The sequence below is a fragment of the Sycon ciliatum genome, chromosome 1 (assembly GCF_964019385.1).
Source record: "Sycon ciliatum chromosome 1, ocSycCili1.1, whole genome shotgun sequence".
NCBI lineage: Eukaryota > Metazoa > Porifera > Calcarea > Leucosolenida > Sycettidae > Sycon > Sycon ciliatum.
The window spans coordinates 75,491,051-75,503,095 of NC_088643.1; the positions used below are offsets into that span (position 1 = coordinate 75,491,051).

Genomic DNA, 12,045 nt, shown 5'->3' on the forward strand with positions numbered 1-12,045 from the left:
TTCATACTTCATTTCGCGTACGGGAAACGCGTCACGTCGCGAAAAAGTTGATCTGAGCTCAACTATTTCGTGTACGGGAAAGCCGTCGCGCGATGACTTTCCCGTACGCGACATGAAGTATGAATCGGCCTTAACACTATGGCCAGTCTATGCATTGTTCCCTTCAAAGCCTAGTGGCAGGTTGCTGCATAAAGCAATGGCAATGTCTATCTCAAATTAGTTGTGCAACTTCAACTTTTATTTATATTTTGAAGTTGATGATAATACATGGGGCCATACGGTTGTGTAATTTTCTGTTGAATTTATTCAAGTTCCTAGTGGATAGAAGAGAAGGAGTCCTAGCGCTGTGAACCCATTTTTTTGTTCGGTGGCCACTGTGTTTAAAGGGGAAAATGTAGTGCACACACCACACCACAGCATATGCAGCAGAGATCACAAACAAGACGCTGACAACAGAGCAGCAGGCAATGCGCCATGCCGCACAGTAGGGCGCACACTCAAAGCACCTACCGGGAAGCAATGGTGTACACTCAAAGCACACTCAAAGCACACTCAAAGCACCTACCGGGAAGCAATGGTGTACAGGCTCTGAACTTTGGCGCGCATCTCCTTCAAATCAGCGCGCGCAGCAGCAGCAGGTGTACATTCGGCAACCTCATCGCCGCCACCGCCGCTGCTGCTGCTGGTGCTGCTCTGCTGTTTGCGCTTAAGTACGTCATCGGACTGCAAGCGAATGCCATTGTGCAGGTACATGAACGGGATGGGACCGGCATCCTGCAAGCTGCCGTCTAGAGTCTCGGCGTGTACCACTTCTTCAGCATGAACCTGCAGTGTAGGAGGGAAAGGGAAACACACCGGAGCATGAAGGCAGTAACAACTAACAAGCCATTGAATTGCTGCATACAATGACAAGCCATGCAAGTGTTGCTTACAATAAGTACAAACGCATTGGCCGTGGTAGCAGCTATGCATATACTAGGACGATGACAGTAACGACAACAACCACAATGATGACCACAAGAACGACAACCACAATGGCAACAATAGCCACAGCAACAGCCACAGCAACAGCCACAGCAACAGCCACAACTGCTGAGTATTTCACCTTGTTCCACTTGTACTCATTCTCGGATGACTCCAGAGATGTGATGCCTTTACGGTCACGCTGGAACAGCCTAGCAACACACACATACACAGCAGAACATTGGAGAATGCAAAGTCCCGTTGTACGGGATTAACACTCACGGGATAAACTGAGTGCGTTCGATTATGCGCGCGAATCGATTCACGAATCGATTCGCGCTATTCACATCACCCCATGTGAATAGGGTGAATGGATTCCGAATCGATTCCAGGGCTCATGACATGAAAATCGAACGACTTGAATGCATGCGAATGGATTCATGAATCGATTCAACTGCATAATCGAACGCAGCCACTGCGGTCACGAGACAAGGGAAAAGGTCAGACCGTCAGTCAATCGCGTGTGGCCGCTCAAGAACCTGGTCATGGCTAAACTTCTACTGCATTTTTAAAATGTACAACAACAATTAATTCATGCTGGCCATGCACAATTACAAACTCGAGCGCATTGTCTGCAGGAGTGAGTGTGAGTATACATGTGTGTGTGTGTGTGTTGTTGTTTGTTGCTCGTGTGTGTATGCGCACGCACGCGTGTGTGTGTGTGTGTGTGTGTGTGCGTGCGTGTGTGTGTGTGTGTGTGTGCTTCATGCTTCAATCAGCTGTGTGGTGGATACCAGGCTAAAATTAGTGGCGGTCAATTCATCAGCCTTGCAAGCTGTTGAATGGTGTAATCTCAGCACAAGTTGCTATGTCTAACATAGCTGTTCGCTATCATCGCTTCCGCGATGGGCATGTCTGAGGTCTGAGGTGTGTGTGTGTGTGCCAACCTGTCGGAAGGCTACCTTAGAGCATTTGGAAGTTGAACTAGTTTCGACTCCACAATCCAGTGTGTCGTTACTATAATATCTTTCATGGCTGAGGTTGTTGGTATGTCTGTTGGCTCTGGGTTCCCAGTACTCAGTAGCTGAGGCTGGTTGGTAAAGTAACTCCAATTTCACTTCAAGGTACCAGTGCATCTAGTGTCTGCTTCTATCAAAGCAGCGTGCTGTCTATACTGGTTACCCCAGCAAGTGCAGGGTGTGCATAGGTAACTGTCTTGGCCGTTTTATGCCGATGTAGTCCGTGTGGTGTAGACCAGGTGTGCATTGGTGGTCGATTCACATGGCTTCGCCAGTTGTGTGGATTAGACAGTTATCTGGCGCAAGTCTTGATCTGTCTCATTCAGATCTTGTTCGCTACCGTTGCTATAAGAGAAAACCTGTGGGTGCACATCCAGTGCATTTGCAGATTTGCATGCTTCTCTTGCGACGTGCATATACACGGTACATGTGTGTGTGTGTGTGTGTGTGTGTGTGTGTGTGTGTGTGTGTGTGTGTGTGTGTGTGTGTGCAAGCGCGCGCGTGTGTGTGTGCGAGCAAGCGTGTGCAAGCGTGTGTGTGTGCAAGCGCGCGCGCGTGTGTGTGTGTGTGTGTGTGTGTGTGTGTGTGTGTGTGTGTGTGTGTGTGTGTGTGTGCAAGCGTGTGTGTGTGTGTGCGCGTGCGTGCAAGTGTGTGTGGGGGGGGGGGGGGGGGGCGTGGGTGCATGTGTATGTGTGGTTCCCAGTGTATTCCTCATGCAACAATTCTTCGCTTTTTAAATACTTTCCTTTTGAATAGATTCAATAGAACAAGACCACATTCCTCATTTGATATTAGAATAATATTCTTGCCTGATGATCGCATAAGCGGGAAACTCGGAGTTACAAAATATTCTGTTCCACCTTCGTTAGAGGCCCCCCTCCCCCCCCCCCCCCCCCCCCCACCTATAGAAGCCTCCTCAAATTAGGCAATGGAAGATTAGAAGCCCCGGGCTTCTAATCAAGTGAGTACGGTATTCTACTGACCTCGCGCAGCATGTACCGTACTTTCCGGAGTATAAGTCACACCCAGGTTTTTTGCCACAAAATACAGCTATCTACCCTGTGTTATCATGGTTGATTGGACCATCGCAGTACTATCGACGGGTTAAGTTAAAGCTGGTCTGACAGTAGTGCTGTTGGGTGCACGGCGGCCGTGCTTCGTTTACCCATTTCCAAGTTTATAGAACGGCACAGGAACCCAAGCACACACACACACACACACACACACAGTGCACAGAGAAAAAATCGACGGCAGCACTTCTAAGCAGAGCGAGCACGACATACTTCATGATCTTTTCTTGCTGCACTCTCTGCAGTCGATTGGCAGGACCACCGGCCCACTTCACTTTCTCAAAGTTGCCGTTGTCCGCCAGAGCAATATTCATACCATGTCGAATGGCATTGATCTACATCAAAGAGCACAGAGAAAAGCAGATCAAAGCACCGTACATGCAGGGTTGATAGTATGGCTGTAAAACGCACTGTTCTGCTTAAAGTGAATTGCAGTCTCGACAATGATGTTTCGTTACTTGTTTCTGTGACCACCCCTACTATGTGATGACTCTGTTGTGGCTATAATCCCAAACACACATATACATACAGACAGACAGACGGGCCGACAGACAGGCCGACAAACAGACAGACAGGCACACAGACACAGGTACAGTCACTGCGACAGACAGACCCACACATGCACAAACACGCACAACCGCACACACACACAAACACACACAGACACAGGCAGACACAGACAGACACAGACACACATACAGGCACAGACACACAGACACACATACAGACACAGACACACAGACACACACAGACAGTCACACACAGAGACACACACAGACACAAACACACACACACACACACACAGGCAGGCAAACACACACACACACACAGGCACACACACATGCACACACACACAGGCACACACACACACACACACACACACACACACACACAGGCACACACAGGCACACACACACACACACAGGCACCGACACTGAGACAGACACACGGTGTACATACATCCACCAGGTCCTGCTGATCAAACTCAACGTCGAACACCACCTCGATATCGTCGTCAGGATTCGCGCCAACATCAGTGTTTGCTTTAGAGCCAGAACCACACAAGCAACCGATGTAGTAGCGATGGAAAGGGTCAGTGCTGTACGCATGACAAACAAACAAACATACACATGTACACAATTCGGATGTAGAGCCAAGGATAAATTTACTGGAAAGAAAAGGACCAAGTCAATAGTCAAGATAGTCAAGTAACTTTTAAAACTGCAGTTGTGTTAGTGGACATTCTAGCGTAACTTACTTGTAGTTCTTTGCTTGTTTTCTTTCCTATTATTAATGTACACAATTGTTCATTCATATAAGCTAAACACACTTCATGCTTTCATCCATTCTCATTGCCTGGCATGCTTGTTGTGAGGTGAGAATGACTATGCACCACACTGTAGCACAACACTTGACGGCTCAACACCAAGACTAGCTGAATGTCTTCGCTCCGATGCCACCCTCCATTCACACATTGAAAAGAAGAGCACAAGACATTGAAGAACTGGAAAAGGATACTCGTAATTCTGCTTACCGCATCTCCAGCGTTGGGCAGAACAGCATAGTGATCAAAGCGGGCAGACCTTTGATATTAGGCATGACAGTGCTCTCTCTACAAGCCAGAGCAACGCATATTCACAGGCACGAGTACATGCGCACGCACGCACGCACGCACACACACACACACATGCACGCACACACACGCACACGCACACACACACACACATCACCAGGAAGGCGTCATGACCATACTGAGCAGAGGCAGAGCTCACCAGCACATGCTGAGGGGTGGAACCTCCTTCATCGACGCCTAAGGCAACACCTACACCCATTGGCGTGAGCACAAAGTATGCTGCCTTGATGTAAGAAGCCAAAAGCACAGGCAGCACAAAGTCATACTCAAGTACATTAAAAGTCACTATCAGTGGCAGCACTAAAATTGATAGTAAAGTGCGTGCACTAGAATGATGATAATACTGCTACTATTTTATTATCAGACAATGACAGACATACATAGTGAAACCTGGTCAAGGGACCTCCTACTCTGTAGAGGCAATCCCCTTATCCAGGGCTACATGACCTGGCAATCCCCTTATCCAGGGCTACATGACCTGGCAATCCCCTTATCCAGGGCTACATGACCTGGCAATCCCCTTATCCAGGGCTACATGACCTGGCAATCCCCTTATCCAGGGCTACATGACCTGGCAATCCCCTTATCCAGGGGTACATGACCTGGCAATCCCCTTATCCAGGGCTACATGACCTGGACAGAGACAGCAGACACCCTTTAGTCCTGCTTCTAGTGGTCACCTACGGCAGGTTGGTTTCCTTTGGCTGAGAGGTCCCCAGGTTGGTTTCCTTTGGCTGAGAGGTCCCCAGGTTGGTTTCCTTTGGCTGAGAGGTCTCCAGGTTGGTTTCCTTTGGCTGAGAGGTCCCCAGGTTGGTTTCCTTTGGCTGAGAGGTCCCCAGGTTGGTTTCCTTTGGCTGAGAGGTCCCCAGGTTGGTTTCCTTTGGCTGAGAGGTCCCCTGGACAGATTGGAAGTTTCACACTAGATTTGTACTAGTCCTAGATGAGACACACAAACAGGCCAAGCAGCACAGTGTTCTAACTAACCTGACGATGACATTGAAGCCGCTGGGAGCAAGTCCCACGGTGGCCGCCACTGCCATGCGCTTAAAGCCGCTGGTCTGCAGGTCGTCAACTGCCGCGCTGTTCACCGAGTCGCGCTCCACGCGCGCATGACTGCATTGCACACACACACACACACACACACACACACACACACGCACATGCACACCCACATGCACACCCACGCACACACATACACACACACACACACACACACACACACACACACACACACACACACACACACACACACACACCCACGCACACACATACACACACATGCACACACATGACACACACACACGCATACACACACACACATACACACACACACACACACACACACACACACACACACACACACACAGCAGCGACAGCCAGTGGGGGGCAGCATAAATGAGTCACGCATCAGAGCAGGGTGTACGGTCTCCGAACTCCTCGCTCATGCTCTGATACGACATGATCCACAACATTCTGAGTTGCTCTGCTGTACACGTGGCTTCTATCACACAGCTAGTGTTATCAAGCAACAATTGAATTCTTATGCCACTGAGATATGACTACCGGGCACCCATAACAAGTGCTTATTCCTATACATGAATGTCATACTAGTATTCCTATATATTTCTTTAGAAAACATGAAACTGTAGGAAACGTCCAAAAGCATCTTGGATTACTGAATCAATGTTCCCGACACATACTGGTGAGTCTTGGTCATAGAGCAGAACTGGAGTTCATACGCACTGTACGGTCCTTTGACGTTAATCTGTAGAAACAAGAGACACAACGCCGCCATTCTGAAATTGCATTGGCCATAAACACGGCATGGTGATGCCAACAGCCGAAGACATAATGACATGACCTTGCCGCCGATAACAGACAGTGCCTGAACAGTACCAGCCACAGTCTATCCATACACACCAGTGAAATCCAGACACAAAGCAGTCAGGTCCGGCAAACGTAGCATGCAATGTTTGAAGCGAAGCAACAGGCTTGGCAAGCAGACGTACCTCTTCACGCTCCCGCTGATAGCTCCCATCACCAAATGAGGTACCAGCGTCAGTCCAGCCAGCTTCGACAGGTGCCTTGCTGAATGCAAACTGATCCCTCCAAGAACTAGCTGAAGCTGCAGCTGCTTCAACCGCTTGAGGAACTTGTCTTCCTTCGAGAATAGCAAGACGCCTCTCGTGGGCAAGCTGAATACAACAATAGAGTGAGTAGGCGAACAAGAACCAGAGAGAGAGAAAAAGAGAGAGAGAGGGAAAGAGAGAGAGAGAGAGAGAGAGAGAGAGAGAGAGAGAGAGAGAGAGAGAGAGAGAGAGAGAGAGAGAGAGGGGGAGAGAGAGAGAGAAAGAGAGAGAGAAAAGAGAGAGAGAGGGAGAGAGAGAGAGAACGAAGAGGATGGTTGTGCATCATTGTACCGGTGAATACATCATATCCCCAGTCACAGCGCAGAAAAAGCCTTCCAATGCTGACGTCATGTTGCAAAAGCCATGCATTAGAGGTACATGCCAGTGCATGATCGCATGTGCACAACTCCCGAGTGAAAAGAATGCAACTGTGATGAGTAGCAAGCGGTGTGCAAAGGTCACACTTGCGCATGGCTGATAGATGCCAACAGAACAACAGCTGGTGTGCATGTACAGCATTGGCCAGCTGATATACATACTGTTACTGTACAATGTCAGGCACATCAGCGAGCTGTAGCATCTAGGGAGAGGACGCGTGGGGCGATCGTACAAGAACTTGTACAGCTAAACGATGTGGGTGTCACTTTCGGGCTGCCCGTTCCAGTCACCCATGGGGCAGGGTTGGTTTACACACAATAGCACATACGTACATGCGGCATCGCTTGCCTGGGCCGTGCTTAGGCTGTGTTTACATGAGAAATTTCAACCCGGGTCGAGTTCAGCCCGGGTTGAAAATCTGTACGATAGACAAAATAGGTGAGTGTTTACATGAAGACAGTTGACCCGGGTCAAATACTGATATGCCGCCAAAAGTCCACTTCTAGAGTCCTGTATGGTCACGTGAATCCGTTCGCGCGAAATTTGCATGTGCAGTGCTGTTCAAACCTGGCGCGAGATACGCACAGAAGTACGTTTGTACGATTTTCTTGACCCGGGTTGATTTCAACCCTCCCCTTGGGGGGGGAGGGTTGAAATCAACCCGGGGCAAAATTTCAACCCAGGTCAAGCGCAATGCGTCATGTAAACGCGCCATTCATTTTGTGTACATGGCGGGTTGAAATCTGACCCGGGTTGAAACGCCTCATGTAAACACAGCCTTAGGGTCAGCGGGTCAAGGCCACGATCAAGATCACGAGTTGCTTAGATAGCGAGTCACGCAGAAATTCCGAATCCGGGTTCGAAACGAACATCGTTTCGGGTACTATGAGCTCGCGTTGTCTCCCTGTATGTATGGAACGGCTCCCTGTACAGTATGACTCCCCGTATGGTATGACTCCCTATATTATGGTATGACTCCCTATATTATGGTATGGCTCTCTGTATGGTATGTCTCCCGAATGATATGCACACAAACCCCACGTGCAAACCCTCACACTAGACGAAGGGGGTGGATTGACACATGCAGGAAGAAGACAAAATACGAGAAAGAGAGTGAGACTAGGGTGGGGCTGGGTGGTGGTATACCTTGGATTCAGTCGTTTCCTCGCGAGCCTCAGCGGCGTTCTGGCTGACTAGCGTGGCACACACCGAGATATCGCGGTCGGGGTCGGACGTGTCCACAAGGTCGCAGCGGATTACATTGTCCACAGTAGAGTAGATCTAGAACAGGGGATGCACACCACAGTACAAACAGTACAATGCACACAGTGAAGACATAGATCTATAGCAGGGGATGCACACCCCAGTACACACAGTACAGTCACAGTGAGTGCACACAGTACACACAGTACACACAGTACACACAGTACACACAGTACAGTGCACACAGTGAAGACATAGTACACAATACAACGTACATCCCTGGCACTGTACGCTTTCACTCCTTCAGTCCACTGGCTCTTACCCAAGTACAAGTAGGCAACTAACTCACCGTATGTCCGGCAACTTCAGTACTACACTAACAGTATTCTGGTAGGATTGTGATAAGTTTGGATTGACATGTCCTACGTGCCCTAGGCTAGGGAGAGTGAGTGAGTTACTGAGTAAGTGGGCGCGTGAGTGAGCGAGTGAGCGAGTATTGGAGTGTATATAGGAGTGAGTGAGTGAGTGGGTTAGTGCGGGGTCCCATTTCGGAAAACAGCCATATTTTAGAAGTTTCGTGGCAAGTAGGAGCTTTAGAGCTGTTTCTGACTAAGTTGTGGCTGCCGAAGACGATAAAAGTAGCGGCAAGTCTGTACAGTTGTCCGTTTGTTAGATATGGCGATCTTCCGCTGCATACGGAAACTGTACATGTATCTAGAGTATGCAGTGGTCCCTTCATAATCCGGCACCATTTGTGCACCGGAAATTGTGCTGGATTAGGTAGGGTGCTGGAATAACAGATCTGATTTACTGTTGCAATATGCATAAAGAGAACATTTAGGCTACTGGAAATTGCGCTGGTTTATAGAGGGTGCTGGTTTATAGAGTGCTGGATTAAAGAGGGGCAGCTGTAGTGGGTTTCTGCATACAGAGTCCATCAAGAAGCCTTTGACGTTTGAAGAAAAACTTGTTCTAGAGTGCTCTGGACCCGAATCAGGCAGGCAGACCCGAAGCGCAACAGGCACGACTGATCTGAGCAAGTGTGTGGTGTGCCAGGAATAAACCTGACGCGCAGAACAGGCACTTGGCAGAGAAATTGACTCAGTGCGCCACATACAAGGCAGAGTTTAGTCTGCTCTATGCTGCTTGTACACGCAGCCACGCTAGAATATTGAACGAACTTGAAAATCAGGATGGTATAGCAAATGAGATCAAGTATCACCATAGCTGTTTTTTACTGTACGTAAACAAGAAGTCTCTGAAACGTCTTGCTAATGATGCAGTGGATTCTGATCTGGCCCAGAATGGCGATGTGAAGGCGCAGGCATTCATGAAATTGTGTGAGTGGATTGAAATTAGTGTCCTGACTCAGAGTAACTCCGCAACAGATACGACTGAAGTATGTAAACGTTACAGTCGATTCCTGGACGAACTAGGATTGATTGGTCATGTTCAGAGGTCCTTCGCGGTGAAGCAACGCCTCAGCACTTCGGCGACCGGTTGCAGTTCCATCGGCCTGCATCCCGCAGAGAACCAGAACTGATTTACAGCTCTGAAGCATCTGCAGGACCGTTTATTGAGCAGTATAGAAAGTCTAAAGCGGTACACACGAGAGACGTTGAAGACATCTCCTTTCAGTCTGAGATCCATGATTCAATTGCAAGCTCATCAAATGAGCCGCAATGTGTGCTTTATGAAGCCACCTGCCTCTTAAAAACTGTCACCAGGCAAGTGAAACCGTCCATGCCTCGGCCACCTGACATATCAGATTTATCGGAGGAGCGGTCTGTTAAGACTGTTCCGGATATTCTCTTCAACTTTGTGGCCGTTCTGTGTGGTGCTGTACCTGAGACTGAATGTGATCTTCTTGGAGATAAATTCATCAGCCACACACGTCATCCGAGCAGGTGTGCCTCAAGGAAGCATCCTGGGGCCCACTCTTTTCTTGCTGTACATTAATGACGCTGAGGACCACCTTCCCCAATCGACCAGCCTTGCCTCGTACGCAGACGACACAACGCTCTACAAGTGTATTCGGTGTCTCGGCAACCTCGCAGCTGCCTGTGATGATCTCCAGACCGCCGTCAATGCCCTTGCTGCCTGGGGTGCAACCTGGCGAGTGACATTCGAGCCCGCCAAGTCATACCTGCTCCACGTCAGCCACCACCGTCGGCCCTGGGATTGCCCTCCAGTCACATTCCAAGGTGAAATGGTCCCTGAAACCCAGTGCCTGAAGCTACTCGGGATAGCCTTCAACAGTAAACTGACATTCTGCCAGCAAATTCGACAGTCAGCCATGCGCGCCACACGACGGCTGGGCTTCCTGAAGAAGGCCTCAGCAGTGCTTGATCCTGGCTGCCGACTCACGGTCTACAACGGCTTTGTTCGCCCCATCTTAGAGCATGGCATGCTAGTCTGGATGGGTGCTTCTCAGACGGTGCTGGCCCAATTCGATGCTGTACAGCGGAGACCCCTGCATCTGATCGGCGAAGGCGCATATCTGCCAAACCTCGAACTCCGGCGCAAAGTGGCTGCTCTCTGCTATCTCTATAAAATCCATTACCTGACAGACCCACAGATGCTAACCCGAATGCTGCCCCCCCCTCCCCCCTCCCAAGCAGTACCAGACCATGACCAACATCCTGCCAACACCAGGCAGCAGGCGCGGGGGCGGCCGGCCACCGCTACCAGCTGCAGTCTGATATCCCAGCCAATTCCCGCAACAACGTCCGCCGGTCGTTCCCTGAAGGAGTGCTGGACACCTGGAACCAGTTGCCTCGCCAACACCTCCGGGATCAGCCCGACCAGAAAAGGTTGCAGTCCTTCAAGTGCAGCGTCCACCGATTCCTGCGCTCGAGCCACTGGGACTGGGCGACCGACCGGCTGTAGGGACTCGGCACGGTGGTTTGTGGACGTTATTGTGAGAGAGTGAGTCCGCGCACAAGTATCATGTATGACTATGCGTCTGCGTGCATGCGCGCACGTGTGTGTGTGTGTGTGTGCGTGCGCGCGTGTGTGTGTGGCTCCATCCCTTATCTCCTAAGCTACCACCCCCCCCCCCCTCCCTCCCTCCCGGTGCGTCTGCCCAGTGTTGAGTCCGAGGACCCACGGTCGGACGAGCTGCCCAGGCCTCACCACCACTGCCGTTTCTGTGTTGCCTTCTCTATACATACGCATGTACAGTCTGTATATCATGTGCACATTCACATGTAGGGCTCAAACGGTCACGGTTTTACCCCTAACGGTTAACTGCACAGCTAACGGTCGGTTTAACGGTTATAACCTACTGTAGAACGGGTAATTTTAGCGACTATTAATTTTAGCCACTATTAATTTTAGCGTTTTCCCATTGTCAACCGGTTAGCGACGTTTTATTTTAGCGATTTGCAACGATTTTACTCACGGATCACCAGTACACTACTAATATCTCAACGGATTAGCGACTTGAAACTTTAACGAAAATGAGTAGATCGCTAAATTTGCCAGGGTTTTTACGTCGCTAAAATTACCCGTTCTACAGTATAAGCCACGTCAATCCTGCGGACTCTTTTTTAACCGTATATTTGACTATACTCATTCAAAAAATGTACCCTATTCAGTACAACGCACACATGTACATTCTCTTGCATGCTCATTCATACATACTCCCG

At 49.6% G+C, this 12,045-nt stretch overlaps 1 protein-coding gene across 1 annotated transcript in view; it reads right to left on the bottom strand.

The window, feature by feature from the left end:
* LOC135805475 (ATP-dependent RNA helicase TDRD9-like) overlaps positions 1-12,045 on the bottom strand; it is a 40,788-nt gene that overhangs the window by 1,023 nt on the left and 27,720 nt on the right. The window contains exons 24-32 of the mRNA XM_065319512.1: positions 8,339-8,473; positions 6,695-6,880; positions 6,386-6,450; positions 5,670-5,798; positions 4,587-4,664; positions 4,013-4,151; positions 3,266-3,387; positions 1,106-1,175; positions 566-825 (exon numbers count right to left, since the gene is read on the bottom strand). Coding sequence (XP_065175584.1) covers positions 566-825; positions 1,106-1,175; positions 3,266-3,387; positions 4,013-4,151; positions 4,587-4,664; positions 5,670-5,798; positions 6,386-6,450; positions 6,695-6,880; positions 8,339-8,473 — 1,184 coding nt within the window. The remainder of the gene's footprint in view (positions 1-565; positions 826-1,105; positions 1,176-3,265; positions 3,388-4,012; positions 4,152-4,586; positions 4,665-5,669; positions 5,799-6,385; positions 6,451-6,694; positions 6,881-8,338; positions 8,474-12,045) is intronic.